The sequence below is a fragment of the Engraulis encrasicolus genome, chromosome 17, assembly GCF_034702125.1.
Source record: "Engraulis encrasicolus isolate BLACKSEA-1 chromosome 17, IST_EnEncr_1.0, whole genome shotgun sequence".
In the NCBI taxonomy this organism is placed as follows: Eukaryota; Metazoa; Chordata; class Actinopteri; order Clupeiformes; family Engraulidae; genus Engraulis; species Engraulis encrasicolus.
This window is the reverse complement of record NC_085873.1, coordinates 42823848-42840630: the sequence shown is the minus strand read 5'-3', so window position 1 is coordinate 42840630 and position 16783 is coordinate 42823848. Positions and strand designations below refer to the sequence as shown.

At 43.9% G+C, this 16783-nt stretch overlaps 1 protein-coding gene across 1 annotated transcript in view; it reads right to left on the bottom strand.

Moving 5' to 3' along the window:
• Window positions 1–16783, bottom strand: part of abca5 (ATP-binding cassette, sub-family A (ABC1), member 5) — an 84504-nt gene that overhangs the window by 42339 nt on the left and 25382 nt on the right. The window contains exons 9-15 of the mRNA XM_063220784.1: window positions 13512–13659; window positions 12183–12360; window positions 8003–8061; window positions 7537–7647; window positions 4239–4414; window positions 3195–3314; window positions 1313–1451 (exon numbers count right to left, since the gene is read on the bottom strand). Of these exons, the coding sequence (XP_063076854.1) occupies window positions 1313–1451; window positions 3195–3314; window positions 4239–4414; window positions 7537–7647; window positions 8003–8061; window positions 12183–12360; window positions 13512–13659 (931 nt within the window). The remainder of the gene's footprint in view (window positions 1–1312; window positions 1452–3194; window positions 3315–4238; window positions 4415–7536; window positions 7648–8002; window positions 8062–12182; window positions 12361–13511; window positions 13660–16783) is intronic.

The following is a 16783-nucleotide window of genomic DNA, read 5'->3' as shown; positions in this document are numbered from 1 at the left end:
GTCTTTCCTGATTTCCAGTTTTATCCCAAAAAAACACTCACTTCACTCGGAAACAGAGACAAAATACATACACGCTGAACTTTCTGCATTTTTTTAAACAAATTTCCTAAGCTTCAAAATACAAAATGTTTCAAACTAGTACAAGAGCACCAATATTGGAATAGAATGTTGGCCTCCATTCTATATACTCTCACTGATCTTTCCTGATTTCAGGAAACCAGAATATTCTAATGTTCTCGGCATCGGATAAGGCCAACTAGTTAGACACAGGGGTGGACAAGGTCACCGCATGCCACTTCATTCCTTTTACTCACACTGTTACATACAGATTGCATACGTACATGATTGATTGATTGATTGATTGATTGTTTACATTTATTGCCATTTCAGCAGCTATGGCTATATCATGGCCAATTCAGATAGAAAAAACATCACATTTAAAAAAATAAATACAACTGTATAAATTAAGAGACTAAATACGCTTCTTAACATCAATACATTCTAAATAATTCAAAACCTTTAAAGATGGGACCTTTGCATACGTACAAGATGACCAGATGCTACATACAACCAGGGCTCTAAATTAACACCAATCAATTGGCCAAATACTCAGTATGGCTGGTAGGAAAAAAAAAAGCTTACTAGCCGTTTTGGTTGATAGTGATTGTATGTTTGGCAAGTGGGACTAACATCACAGAGCCAAAGTTGGCTTATAAGAGAGAAGGAGAGGAGAACGGGGAGCTGGTCAAGAGCCCTGGCTGAGGGAGAGGAACAGATGGAGAGAGGAGAGGGATAAGAGAGGAGAGGGATGAGAGAGGAGAGGGAGGAGAGAGGAGAGGGATAAGAGAGGAGAGCAGAGGGAAAGAAGGAGGGAAGGGAAAGAAGGAGGAAAAGAAGGCCGACCAGCAAGTATGTCTTCTTCATCAAATATGTTACTTAAGACACTTAGTGGTAGGGATGCACGATGTGAAAAATTTCGTCCGATATCGATATCCAATATTGATATTGCGGTTTTGGCCGATAACCGATATTAACCGATACCGATGGGTTTTTTTTTGTTGTTGGTTTTTTTTTTTTAAAGAGCTAACATTTAATACAGACTGACAATAATGCAAACTGAATTTTTGAATGTCCTCTTATTTCCTAAAACACTTTTGAACTCCCTGTGATAAAATTAGATAGAAAATAGAGACAAACTAGAAGACAAACAATGAAGGTGTACCGTCGAATATCGACGAACATTGCTGTGTGTCTGTATGTCAATATATCCAGTGTACCGGCAAGTATGTGTGTGTGTGTGTGTATTGTTTACCGGCGAGTATGTCTGCTTCATCCATGTAGTGGGTGCTGAGGACGGTGACTCGGCCAGCTCTCCTGCTCTTCAGCAGAGACCAGACTTGGTGCCGCGAGCACGGATCCATGCCAGCAGTCGGCTCGTCCAGGAGCAGAATCTAACACACACGCACAGATTTTTAGATCAAACCATGATATTTTATTTCACCTTTTTCTCTCAACACACGCACACGCACGCATGCACACACACACATACACACACACACACCATGAAATTATTACTTGAAAAATGTATCTGAACACAGCCGTTGCAAGGTACAGTTGAATATTCATTTCGGATGAATGTGACCCAGTTTTAACTCCCTTCCCCCAAAAAACACTCACTTCTCTCGGAAACAGAGACATTCATACATACTTTAATTTTTTAAACAAATTTCCTAAGCTTCAAAATACAAAATGTTTCAAACTAGTACAAGAGCACCATGCAGGAGTGTAAAGCCCTGTGTACATCGAAGGCGAACTAGGCTACCTGCGAGGCAGAAGTCATTGTTTCTCTATGGAGGGAAGGCGAATAAAGCTACCAGAGCGAATTCACCAGGAGCGAAGCTTCTTGAGTGACCAGGGCGAATGTTGGCGATTAAACTCAAGCTAATCTTAAGCGAATACGCTATGACGCGGTTCGGCGAAAACCAATTGGAACGTTCATATCGAGGAATGTCCCAGGCTGTCAAGACAGAGCCGTTATGTGATTAGCTGAATCAAACATGTCAGTGCAGCGTCCAGAGCGAATAAAATGAATTCATGGCGAAACTTCTTCAACCACCCCAGCTACCTGGGTCGCGTTGGTAGCGCCTGATGTACACGGGCCAGAACGGTGTTCCTGCGCAGTCAGCCACTCGGGGCGAGAACCTGCCATCGCCAGGGCCGGATTAAGATGGCCCGGGGCCCCTAGGCTACAGGTTGTTGTGGGGCCCCCCAGGAAGGCAAATTTCTCGACAAATGTACATAGACAGTGTCGTCATAATTAGGAGCTAGGAATTAAGGGTACCATCATGTCTACCAACTGCGCTCAACATGATAGATGGGCTTTTCAACATTGCAACTTGTCACAATTCTGCAATTTTTCCACTTTTGTCAAATCAGGGGGCCCCTGGCAGGAGGGGGGCCCTAGGCTGCAGCCATTAGTAGCCTTTGCGTTATTCCGGCCCTGGCCATCGCCCTAGTCAACGCATCGGTTCAGGTATGGGAGGCCCAGCACAATACATGTTAAATGGTAAATGTACTGCATTTTATATAACGCCTTTCCACTACTTTGAGCACTCTACGCGCTTTACATGTATGTCTCACATTCACCCATTCACACTCACATTCAGACACCGGTGGCAGTGGCAGTGGCTGTCACGCAGGGTATCATCCTGTCACCAGGAGCAATTTAGGTTAAGTGTCTTGCTCGAGTACACATCGATGGGGTCAGGCACAACGGGGCTCGAACCTGCAACCTTTGACTTGCCGAACAGTTCCTCTACCACCTGAGCCACCACCGCCCAATACATGCCATTACCGCTACGGTATGAGGCTTTGGGAGGGAGGTTTACTAATGTTCCACGGCACCCTGCTAGTTGGCCTCCGTTATACTGTAGGAGCAGGGTTGCCAGATTGGGCGGGTGCTACTTGGGACAAGCGGCTGCGGGTAAAAACGGGAAAAATTGGCCATTTGGCGCTTTTTCAGCCGTTTTGGGCAGATAGAAGTCAATGTAATTTATTGAATTTGGGTGGAATTTAGCGCATTTTGGGCGTTTTTTGAGGGCATTTTGGGCGGGATTTGGTCTGACACATCTGGCAACACTGTGTAGGAGCACCATGCCACAGTACAGAGCACCATGCCAGTCCAGTCCAGTCACCTTGGGGTCTCCCAGGATGGCGATGCCCACAGACAGCTTCCTCTTCTGGCCTCCGCTCAGGTTCTTGGCCTGGGCGTCCATGATCTTCTCCAGGTCCAGGTCCTTCAGCACCTTAGACACCTGCGGGGGACAGGGGACAGGGGACAGACAGTGGCACAGCAAGTCAAGTCAAATGTACTTTAAAGGGGTATGCCACTATTTTGGGGCTTAATACAGTTAAAATCGTTGGCCAGGGTTTATAAAGGTGGTAAAGTGTCTTATTTTTCCATGTAAGCCGTTGTCTTATTTACATAACATTACATTACACTTTAAGACAAGTTAAAAGAAGGAGCATATTGCTAAGCTAGTGAAAGTCAATGCATCCGTGTAGCATGCTACATGCTACAGTGATCCATTGACTTTCACTAGCTTAGCTACATACTCCCTCTTTTAACTTGTCTTAAAGTGTAATGTAATGTTATGTAAATATACACCTGTGGGGAATACACTTCTTTTACACTAATGGCAGCAGCAGATTAGATTGTCAAGCGTTTATTTTGCCTCACAAAGCTCAGTTTTCATGCTTGACAATTAAAATTCAATTTCATTTTACTACAGGACACACCCCTGAGATGTGGCATCTCTTGTTAGAGGGTCCTACAGAGCATGTAAACTGTGTTGTACATCAACACCCAGACACACAGAATACAATTCAGACACAGACTGTTAATGCCAGTGTCAAGGACGAGCAAACCAGGCTGTCACACACAGATCAATACACATAAGTGCCTTCAAAGCACGCACGCACGCACGCACGCACGCACGCACGCACGCACGCACGCACGCACGCACGCACACACGCACACACGCACACACGCACACACGCACACACGCACACACACACACACACACACACACACACACACACACACACACACACGTACGTCGATATCTGAGGGCACAGATCAACATGCACAGGTGCCTTCAAAGCGAACACACAGACACAGACACACAAACACAGAGAGACATACACACACACACGCACGCACACGCACGCACGCATACCGCTGCGTCGATGTCTGAGGGCAGGATTCCCTTGATGGCGGCAAAGATGCGCAGGTGTTCCTCCACGGTGAGCACGTCGAAGATGATGTTGAACTGCGGACAGATGCCCACCAGCTGCTTCATCTCACTGCCCTCCGCCACCTCTGCCACCGGGGACCCGTAGATGCTGGCGGTGCCTACGAACAGACATAATAACAATAATAATAATACATTAAATTAAAAGGAGGTTGATACCGTCTCCGCCACCTCTGCCACCGGTGACCCGTAGATACTGGCGGTGCCTGCGAACAGATACAATAATAATAATAATAATAATATAATAATGATAAAATAAACATGTACTATGGCCACCTCCGCCACCGGCGAACCGTAGATGCTGGCAGTGCCTGCGGACAGAAGAAACAAACACCAAAGACACTGTTTTCAGGCCGACTAGAACGGTGTCTACACCTACAATTAAAATGAGGTTGATACCGTCTCCGCCACCTCTGCCACCGGTGACCCGTAGATACTGGCGGTGCCTGCGAACAGATACAATAATAATAATATAATAATAATAATAATAATAATATAATAATGATAAAATAAACATGTACTATGGCCACCTCCGCCATCGGGGAACCGTAGATGTGCCTGCGAACAGAAGAAATAATAATATAATGATAATAAATGAAATTTAAAGGCGGTTGATACTGCCTCCGCCACCTCTGCCACCAGGGACCCGTTGATGCTGGCGGTGCCTGCACACAGAAGAAATAAACACCACAGACATTAGGAAGATGCACATTACATGAGGTAGTAAATGTTGATATTGTTTCCGCCATCCCTCGACCAGATACTGGCAGAGTCTGCAGATAGATAAAAATAAACTCCACAGAACATGTGCACACCCAAAAAGTCAAAAAGTCAAGTCAAGGTTTATTTATAAAGCACTTTAAAATACAACAAGATAGCTGACCAAAGTGCTGGACAGGCAGATAAAAGGACTTGAGGGCCCCTTAAGACACACAAAGACAACAACAAAAAATAAATAAACATAGATACAGTGTAATCTTTGAAGCACTTAAAACAATATAATAACCAATAGAAAATGCATATATACAAGAAAAAAATAAAAAGAGGCTAATGAAGGTGCAAATAAATACGCTAAAACTACAGAGGGCTCATGTAACAAATTAAAAGAAGGGCAAACAATAAGTAAATCTCTAGATAAGAAAAAACTAGGAAGTTATACAGAGTTAGAAGCTAAGGCATAAAAATGTGTCTTAAGATGTTTTTTTAAAAACCGATAGGGATGGGGAAATGAGGTTGATACGGTCTCCATCTTCGCCACCGGGGACCCCTAGATGCTGGCAAATTTCATCCAATTTGTGTTGGTGCGGAGGGAGAGGGGGGAAAAGGAGACGGAGGATGAAGGGGAAGTTCTAAGTTGAGATCTCCGGGTTCAGGTGCCCGTTACCGGACTAGTTACATTCGGGAATAAAGTGCTTTCCTGCGAACCACCCGCTTTTCCGCACGTGATTGTGGTCGAATTGAAGCTAGACTTCAATTTCCCATCTTAGCACATCTTAAATCAATCAATAAAAGGAATGGAATGGATATCAGTCACTTATTAAGGTCTGAAATGTCAAGTTTAACACCAGAGGTCAGGAAGTGGCCAGGGTGGTTTCCACCACAGCCAACTGAGCCCTGCTTGAACTGGGTCAGTGGATTAGTGGTTGGTGTGTGTGTGTGTGTGTGTGTGTGTGTGTGTGTGTGTGTGTGTGTGTGTGTGTGTGTGTGTGTGTGTGTGTGTGTGTACTATAATTAACTCTGTGTTAATGAAAAACAGCTGAAAAACTTAGCATCTGCACTTGTTGTTCTGTACATTTCCTGTGCACTTCGTATGTGCTAGTGATGTTGGCTATGATTATGTCCTTGATTGTCGAGTCGCTTTGGTTAAAATGCAATGTACAGTATATATATAGTAAATAAAGCCTCATGAGTGAGTGGCTGTCGTATCAAAAACAATGGAACCAAACTTTGACAGAGCCGTGCTCCGCACTTTGTTGGAGCCGATGTGCGGATGCCCTAATTCTTATTTCAAGAGTCAAGAGCCAGTCGTTAATTCTATCGCATTTGGTTGTCAAGTCAGCCCCCCCCTCTCTCTCTCGCAGAAAGTTGACAGAGTGATGGTCAGCAGGGAGAAATAGAAATGTTTCGAATTAAATTAGGCCTTTATATTATGATTTGCACCAGATTCACTACTTGGTGATCCATGGCTGGTGTTTCCAGACGCGCGATGTGACAATGTGTGTCAATTCAGCGCGTAATGCTTTGCAACTTTCTTTCCCTAATAGGCCTATAACCTATGAGCGAGCCCTGGCGCATTAATACACTAGAGTTATGCGGTCGGAAAAGTGACCTAATAGTGGGACTACTTTATAGGTGTGCATCTATAGACAGTTAATCAACACCCCATTTAGCGCGTCACAATGGAAGATTTCAGACTGCCGTGGTATAAGATGTAATGTAGAGTAGAGTGAGCCTCATGAGTGACTGAGACCCCCGCCCCTTGCCCCTCTCCTCTACTGTATAGAGCAGTGTTTCCCAACCAGGGGTACGTGTACCACTAGGGGTACGCGAGCACACCTCAGGGGGTACGCGGAAAAATGTAATAATAGCAAATATATTGAGTGTAGTCACATTGGGATAGAGGACACATATGTCATATGTGAGGGCGAGGGGGTACTCATCACATGACAAAATGGCTTAGGGGGTACGCAGGACAAAAAAGGTTGGGAAACAGTGGTATAGAGGACAAAGTTATGGTTCAAATACGATCATTATCGTACATCTGGCAACACTGATGAGAGCCCCACCCCTATCCTCTACTGCAGCGGTTCCCAAACTTTCCCCCCTGCGCACCCCCTTTTACATTTCAATGTGGTTCGCGCACCCCCTAAGCAAATGTTGCACAGCCGCACATTTTGGGCAATCCTCATTTCCAATAGACCTGACGCTTTTTTGGCCATCATTAATGGAACTTGTTGCATAACAAGTCTAGGAGTTATAAAAGACACTTCAATTGGATCGTTCCAGCATGCAATTCACCAAAAAACAATTACAAACTACGTAATGTTCCTTAATTTTTGTATAAAAACCCACATCTCAGCCATTGCTCTATTCAACTCGCGCACCCCCTGGTAGCAGGTCGCGCACCCCCAGGGGTGCACGCACCCCAGTTTGGGAAACCCTGCTCTACTGTATGTGATCCCTCATGTGAGTGAGTGACACCCTCCCCTTTGCGTTTTCTCACCTTCAGTGGGGGGGCAGATGCCACACAGGATGTTCATGAGGGTGGACTTCCCCGCTCCACTGTGGCCCAGCAACGCCGTGATCTGGCCCTCGTAGATGTCAAAGGAGAAGCCTGAAAATGAAAATAACACGCACGCACGCACGCACGCACGCACGCAGACACACACACACACACACAGTTTAGACTGCACTGAAAGGAACACCCGTCCTTATGAATACTGTATAGTATTACACGCGCGCGCGCGCGCGCATATGCACACACACACTAAAACCCATGTACATACACACAGAGACTACATGCGCGGGCACATGGCCAAACCAAAAGAGTGACAGGCAAAACAAAGAGTGTGGCATGAAAGATTAAGATCAAGCTGAAAAGTCATCAAGGATTCATTTTATTTTTAGACAGTGATTAAACACAGAAATACTTTCAGCCCAATATTGACTTACAAGCAAGGTGAACTCACCTCTCAAAGCCTCCACTATGCTGTCTTTCTCCTTGTACACCTTCCGGATGTTATTAATCCTGTACAAGCAAACAGAAACACACGCACGCACGCACGCACGCACGCACACAAGCACACACGTGCACATGCACACACACAGAGACAGACACTCTCTCACACACGCACACACAGAGACACACACAGAGACACACACAGAGACACACACACGGTGATGGATATTAAATGACTTGTTTGGCAAAGAGCCGAGTCATTGCAGTCTGCGGAGTTGCATTGCGTTGCGTTGGATATTTTGTTGCACAGATGATCATGTTTATGTAGTCCACTAGACTTCAGTAGGTCTGCAATACAGGTCCCCCGGGACTTTGTCTAGAGGTCTGTGTGTGGTGTGTGTGTGTGTGTGTGTGCGCGTGTGTGTGTGTGTGTGTGTGTGTGTGTGTGTGTGTGTGTGTGTGTGTGTGTGTGTGTGTGTGTGTGTGTGTGTGCGCGTGTGTGTTTGAGAAAGAGAGAAAGATAGCCGTGTGTATGTGTACGTGTGTGACGGGTGTGTGTGTGTGTGTGTGTGTGTGTGTGTGACAGAGAGAGAGAGAGAGAGAGAGAGAGAGAGAGAGAAAGAAAGAGAGAAAGAAAGAGAGAGAGAGAGAGAGCGCAAGACCGCCAGAGGGAGAGTACGCGAATACACCGGCAGCAACGAGATTAAGCGATAGGGCAGGGTTGCTCAACTGGCGGACCCAGGTCCGGATGCGGACCCAAACGCAATGTCATCCGGACCAAGACAAAATCCATCTGTATTTAATATGTATAAATTATACATGACATTTCGCTGCCATGCGATCTATAGGTGTATTTCTGCGAAGCCAGTCTTATGACAAATAAAAGTATCATCACTATGACAACTCAGTGAGTGAGCAAGAGGCCAGTGCGGTCAGCGAGTGAGGCTATTTTCTGCATCGGTCCGTAGCGACTTTTTTGGACCCTGGAAACATACGAAATTTGGTGAGTGGACCTTTTCAGTTTCTAGTTGAGCACCCCTGCGATAGAGCTCGAAAGTGACGTCACTTCCCCCGATTTCATGGGACCTCAACGGCATTTTTAGCCGAAAATCGTAGCATGTAATCCAATGGCGGCATTAAAAAGGCATTTCGATCCCCTTCGAGTTGTGCCACGAGCTCCATATATGTTGTTTCTGATATTTTTGCTTAATTTTTCGTACGAACCCCCACATTTTTTAGAAAGCTGTGTTTCTTCACATTTTTCATGCCGACGGTCTCGGAAAAAAACATTGATACTTCTGCATGAATAATCTTTATCTATCATCTTAAACAGCATATTTGTAGCCCAGCGCATATCATGACTGAGATCAGAAGATATTTACTCGCTACCATGTTGTTAGATGGTCAGCTTAGGTCCCGTGAAACGCGGAACTAAGGGGCGGGACTTTCGAGCTCTATAGGGAATCGCCGGAGTGTGCAGCAAGAGCAATACAAGTGACAGAGTACGCCCAAAAATACTGGATAAGAGCAAAACACGCCCACTCAATGCAAAAGTGTGTGCTCAAGTTGGGTCTCCGAAGGGGGCGCTGTCCCCTCCTTCTTCTTCTCTTTTTGAGATGTTTGCTCAAGACGTGCGCTACCGCCATCTACAGCGCTAAGGGGACTTGATTTATTCTCAACCTCAGGACTCCGAAGGTCTCCTAACCGAAGGTCTCCTAAAGGGGCGTTCACCCGACATAAAGTGGATACCGGAAAAGAAACAAAATGACGCGTCTTGTTAGATCCACCTTCCTTGGTATGCCCGTTAAAAGCAGAATGCAAGCATTCCGACATCCCCATTGGCTGAGGCTGCTGAGGCCGAACCGCATCAAAGCTCAATTCCATAATATTCGCTGAAGTACAAACTGTAGCTCGTATCACCTCTAGTTGCCCAAATCGCTTTAGTCTCTTCTCTCGCCAGCGATTCAATACCTCCATCGCTGGAATCGCTCAAGTCGTGCTTGCTGTATTTGTGCCTTGAGGGAGTGAGGGAGTGAGAGAGCCAGTGTATGCTGCACACGTCTCTGTGTCAAGAAGCCACTTCAGCAAGCTTGGCCAAAGTTGACACCTTTGAAAGTGACATCATCCTGCAACCACACACAACCACTCAATCCCTCTGCCTGTAGAAGGCAAAAGAGGATACTGGAGGAAAAGCACTGTTGCTAAGCAGCCAAGATAAACCCACATCAGCATCAAATAGGAGCAGTGTTGCCAGATTGGGCGGTTTCCCGCCCAATTGGGCTGCTTAGGATGGCTGTCTGGGGGTTAAAAAAAGGCACTGGGGCGTGTTTTTCTGCCAAAAAAATAGTAATTAATAAATTAAATAGTAATTCATAAATAGCAATTAATAAAGATTAGTTCAAATTGGGCAGGATTTAGTGCTTCCTGGCGGGTTTTGAGCATTTTTGGGGCTAAAAAAAAAAATCACAGGTCTCATCTGGCAACCCTGAATTGGAGGCAACAGGCAAGGGAGGGCAGGAGGTGCTGCAGTTGAACATTACTCCACACACTGCAAGTCAGCAAGCAAGCTCTTCATCTGAAACTCCTGTTGCCGTTCTGCAGTAGTGAGTGGGGCTATAAATAATTCTCAGTTAGTTCTCTCTTTTTGTCTGCAGTAACACCTGCCTGGACCAGCTGCTTTCGGTCTCGCTGATCAAAGGAAACATTACAGTGCATTTACAATTACGCTGCATTTAGCATAATGCCTTCGCCCAAAGGGACCTACAAGGGGAGTACCGGTAAAAACAAAAACGCACTCCGCGCTTCTAACTTAACAATCCGGTGCAGCCAGAGCATTTATTTTATCAGTGCATTCAACGTTTTGACATGCGTCTTCACCAGAGACTCTGATTAAGTTCAAATGCACTTGTGAAATAAATAACAATAAATAGACATCCGTGTGGCACCAAAAAAAACCCATCAGACAACAGTAACTGGGGATAAGTAAGAGAATAAACCCAGAGCTTCCACAAAGAAAGAATATATATAAAAGAGGAGGAGGAATAGAATACTATTACGTAGCACATGGTTGCAATAGTTATTAAGACATGTGGTGTTCTTACAAAGGTAAAGTGATTTTAAAATTGCTATACAGTGCGTTTCTTGAAAGCGTAGCTGATAGCCAGTTAGCAACTTCGGTAGTTGCCAATGAGAAATTACATTGCAAAGAACAAAGTAGCTAACATAGTTAGCAACTATGGTTTCGAGAAATGCACCCCAAAGTTGGCTGATGAGTTTCCATAGAGCAGTGTTTTCCAACCAGGGGTACGCGTACCACTAGCAGTACGTGAGCACACTGCAGGGGGTATGCGGGAAAAAATGATAACAAATGTATGGAGCATAGTGAAACTGGGGTAGAGGAAGAAATATAGAAGGGGTACTCGGGGTATGACAAAAAATGCTTAGAGGGTATGTGAGGCGAAAAAGGTTCTGAATAAGTATTGTACTGTAATGTACAGATAACACCATTAACCCATTGTGTCCTGGAGCGACATAGCCACATTTTAAAATAAAACGGCGTATGTGTTAGAGCTGAATGAACACGTTCTAGTACAAAATGAAGGTTGAGATATTAAGCTTTTAATAGGGAGAGGGCACCTTTTCCCAAAATTGGCTTAGGCTAAAATCATTTAAACTATTTAATATTTCTTAGTTTAGTTGCTTAACATGAAAGAGTCTGCCAAGTATTGTACTGTAATGTAATTGAAAGGTAACACTGTGAGACTAACATCTAATCGCTTTGGATAAAACGTGTCAGCTAAGTGTAATGTAACATAATGTAAAGATAACACTATTAAAGGGGTATGCCACTATTTTGGGGCTTAATACAGTTAAAATCGTTGGCCAGGGTTTATAAAGGTTGTAAAGTGTCTTATTTTTCATGTAAGCCGTTGAGAAAAGAGGGAGCATGTCACTCAGCTAGTGAAAGTCAATGGATCCGTGTAGCATGCTACATGCTACAGTGATCCATTGACTTTCACTAGCTTAGCTACATACTCCCTCTTTTAACTTGTCTTAAAGCAAGACAATGCTTAACATGAAAAATAAGACACTTTACCACCTTTATAAACCCCAGCCAACGATTTTAACTGTATTAAGACCCAAAATAGTGGCATACCCCTTTAAACTATTTAATACTTCTTAGTTCATACCTGATGGCCTCCTTGCCTCTGAACTCGGGGGACACGGGCTCGACTGACTCATCGATGACAGGCGCCCCATTGACCTCCGTCTCGTAGACCGAGCTGACCTCCACGTAGCGTTTCCTCCGCTGCGACCAATAGGACGGCTTCAGGAAGTAGATGATGGAGCGCCGCATGCCAAACTCGCCTTCACAGCATCAACATCAATCAATCAATATTATTTATATAGCACATATTCCAACAAAACTGTCATTCAACGTGCAAGAGAGTAGAGAAAGAGAAGAAAAAAAAGAGACAATATTGTATTATAGATATTGTGTTATAGATCGTAGATAACTAACCATAACCAAAGGCAGATGAAAATAAAGCTGCTTTTAATTTCTTTTTAAAATAAGATACTGTTGGGACAGTTTGGATTTGACCATAGGCACAACCAGTAGAGGAGACTCTGAAGATCTAAGACATATATTAGGACGATATTGCTCTAACATATCTACAATATACTTAGTTAATAATTCATTAAATAGCTTAGACCCTATCAGAACAGTTTTAAAACAAGAGTCAACAGCCATCAGGCATTGCTTCAAAACAACTGTGAGAGCAACACAACGCTCTTGAAGACTACCGCAGAGCTAAAACATTTTTTTTTTTAAACTCCCACACACTCAAACATTCTGCCGTTTTCTGTAATACACAAGGTCTAGGGCCGAAATGTGTATTAAAGAAAACACGGCGGCCCATGGGCCATCTCCGACGCACAAATACAACTTTAAGCTGAGTGAATACATGACAGATAAGGGCTTACTGAGAAAAAATAGACATGGGGCATCTCACACAAAGTGCAATGTTATTTCCAAATATTCAAAATTGGAATGCAGGAAATGTGTGGCTTTTGACAAATCCCGTTGTGTTTGGAGGTAGGGTGCGCACATCCACAGGTTGTTGTCCAGGCGCAAGACAAAAAGTAGTAGGTAGTGTGATGAAGCGGTCTGCACACTGTGTATTAACTCCAAAAATACTTTATTTCATTTAAACATATGGCAACGTTTCCATCCAACAGAGGGATCTTCCTCAGCCTGAGGAAGATCCCTCTGTTGGATCGAAACGTTGCCATATGTTTAAATGAAATAAAGTATTTTTGGAGTTAATACACAGTGTGCAGACCGCTTCATCACACTTTTGACAAATCCCGCCAACACCAAGCATCAGACCATCCAGTTTCTTCCAGAATAATCCCCACAGTTCTTAATGAAGTAGATGCAACACAGTTGGACAGAAAAACTTCTGCAAACCACAAAACTAGGCTACAATATTGTTACAAGCAGCCCCAGTCCTTACCTGGCAGCACCTGGTCGAGGTAGACGGCGAGCAGCAGGTAGAGGAGGCAGTCTATGGTGAGCATGAGCAGGGGTACGTAGAGAGGATGGGGCCCGTTGACCAGCGTGGAGAACACTGCGCCATCCCCCTGAGCCTCCAGGTATACCACCTACACAAAACAACAGGACATGTGCTCAACATAGCCTCAAATGAACTACATGGGCTCAGCCTCAAATGCCTGTGGTAGTTCAAAATCTGCATTAGACTAGTGGAGCATGAGCAGGGGTATGTAGAGAGGATGGGGCCCATTGACCAGCGTGGAGAACACTGCGCCATCCCCGCCATCCCCCTGAGCCTCCAGATAAACCACCTACACAAAACAGATCGGTTCAATCTACTGTACTTTTCCGCATCTTGATATCAAAGGATGCATGCTCGTTAAATATATAACGTTAGAGTAGCCTTTTCTCATAAACCGTAAGCAACCTGGATAAAAATGAAAGACCTTGCATGTACCTACAGTATATCACGAAAGTGAGTACACCCCTGCAGTTTTGGCGGATTTGTGAGTGTATCTTTTCATAGGAAAGCATCAAACTATTTCACTTGGACACAATGTTTAGTGACCTTTTAACAACATATTTAACCGCTTAAATTTCTTGTTCACTCAGAAAAAAACAAAATACAGCCATTAATGTTTGATCATGTACCCACAAAAGGGAGTACACCCCAGATTGAAATCCAGTTTTTTGTTTTTTTCTGAGTGAACAAGAAATTTAAGCGGTTAAATATGTTGTTAAAAGGACAATAATCATTGTGTCAAAGTGAAATTTGCCATTTTGCCATTATTTTTTTGTCACGTGTCCATGTTTTAATAGTTGTAATCTCTGCATTCAAGCACTGTGTAAATGATTATGAGATGTGATCAAACCCTGTGTGAACAAGACGGATGCATTTACGGACCATAAAATACATTGCAAAATAGTATTCTTATAATGTTTTGCCACCGTGTTCTGGCTGTGCCTCTAGTAGTAGTGTATGACAGATGCATTCATGGAACTTAAAATACATTGCAAAATAGCATTGTTATAACCCTTGTTTGAGTCTATAAATCTCTGCAGTGGCAGCGAGTGTGTTTGCTTTTGAGATGGCTGTGCCTGTGACTGTGTTCTAGGCCTGAGCCCCTTTGTAGCGTAGTGCACGTCATCCAAATGGCAGATTGGGGGGGCTGCTTACGAGCCATTTGTTAAACGGCTTCCATCTCGTGGCAGAGCGGGCCGATCGGCCATAAAAAACATACTCCCTGTGTGCAAAAACAACGTGCTGGAAGCCGGCCAAGGTAAACGGCTCCATCACAACCACCAGCAATGTCCCATGTGCCTAATGAATCAAAGCAGCTGCCATCTCCTGTCACCATGGGGGGGCCTCCCCTGCTAGTTGTCTCTTTCTCTCTTCTCTCTGTCTCTATCTCTCTCTCTCTCTCTCTCTCTCTCTGTCTGCATCTTTCTATCTCTCTCTCTGTCTGTCTCCGTATCTCCCTCTATCCGTTTGTTGCCAAGGTTACAGCAGGATGCATACATGTTTGTGTGCACATCTCCTATATGTGTGTACAGTATGTACAGTAAGTATGTAATGCGCATATCTCATTCGATGTGTACTATATGAAGAGTTTGTTTCCAAAATGTCACAACAGCCACTTAAATGTAAGTGATAGTAGTTTTTATTATTTTATTTTAAAAGCAGCATTGTGATAACTGGAAATGATTGACGCTAGCAAATTGTAAAAGCCCAACAGTTTTTGGTTTGCCTGATTAACTGAGGAGCAAAATAAAAACTCTATTAAAAAATCTTTTTTTTTAATAAAAAGGAAAATGTCTCTGCAGCGTTTTGGAAAAGAGCTCTTGAGATGTGTGTATTTTCACACATTCGGAGCGGCTGCCATGACAACCCCTGACATCAGTGGCGGGGGACAATGATGGGGTTTGGTTATTACCTGTGCAGCGCTGATGAAGAAGGCACTAGGCAAGAGCAGGCAGAGCTGCAGTGCGTTTCTCGAAAACGCATTTGTTAGCCAGTTAGCAACTTTGGTAGTTGCCATTGCCAATGGGATATTTCATTGCAAACAAAGTAGCTAACATGGTTAGCAACTATGGCTTCGAGAAATGCACCCCAGCCCGACCCTAGTTTTAGGGACTGTGACCAACAGCTCGTACCTAAACAACTAAGTCGCTCTGGATAAAAGCATCTGCTAAATATAATGTAGTGTATGTGTGCATGCATTTTGAACAGTTACCATAACAACCCTCAGTCGGCTGTATCAGTGGCAGCCCATGATGGAGTTGGTTATTACTTGCGCAATGCCGACTGAAAACCCATAAACTGTAATAAAAGTAATAAGTCGCGTCGTAATGTAATGCTACGTGTGTAATGTAATATATTGTAATGAAATGTAATGTAATGCTACGTGTGTGTAATATAATGTAATGTAATGTAATGTAATGTGTTGCTACCTGTGCGATGCCGATGGAGAGGGCGCAATGTAATATAATGTAATGTAATGCATGTCTACCTTCCACTGTAATGTTCTGTAATGTAATGTATTGCTACCTGTGCGATGCTAATGGAGAAAGCGTCATCTAAGCGTAATGTAATATAATGTAATGTAATGTAATGTAATGTGTTGCTACCTGTGCGATGCCGATGGAGAATGCGTAATGTAATGTAATATAATGTAATGTAATGTGTTGCTACCTGTGCGATGCCGATGGAGAATGCGTAATGTAATATAATGTAACATATTTCTACTTGTAATGTAAGGTGTTGCTACCTGTGCGATGCTAATGGAGAAGGCGCAATGTAATGTAATGTAATGTAATGTAATGCTACCTGTGTGATCTAATGTAATGTGTTGCTACCTGTGTGTAATGTAATATTGAAATGCAATGTGTTGCTACCTTTGCGTCATGTAATATAGTGTAATGTAATATAATGTAATGTGTTGCTACCAGTGCGTAATGTAATGTAATGCAATGTAAAATAATGTGTTGCTACCTTTGCGTAATGTAATATAGTGTAATGTAATATAATGTAATGTGTTGCTACCAGTGCGTAATGTAATGTCATGGGTGAGCGGTTAGGGCGTCAGACTTGCATCCCAGAGGTTGCCGGTTCGACTCCCGACCCGCCAGGTTGGTGGGGGGAGTAATCAACCAGTGCTCTCCCCCATCCTCCTCCATTACTGAGGTACCCTGAGCATGGTACCGTCCCACCGCACTGCTCCCCATGGGGCGCCA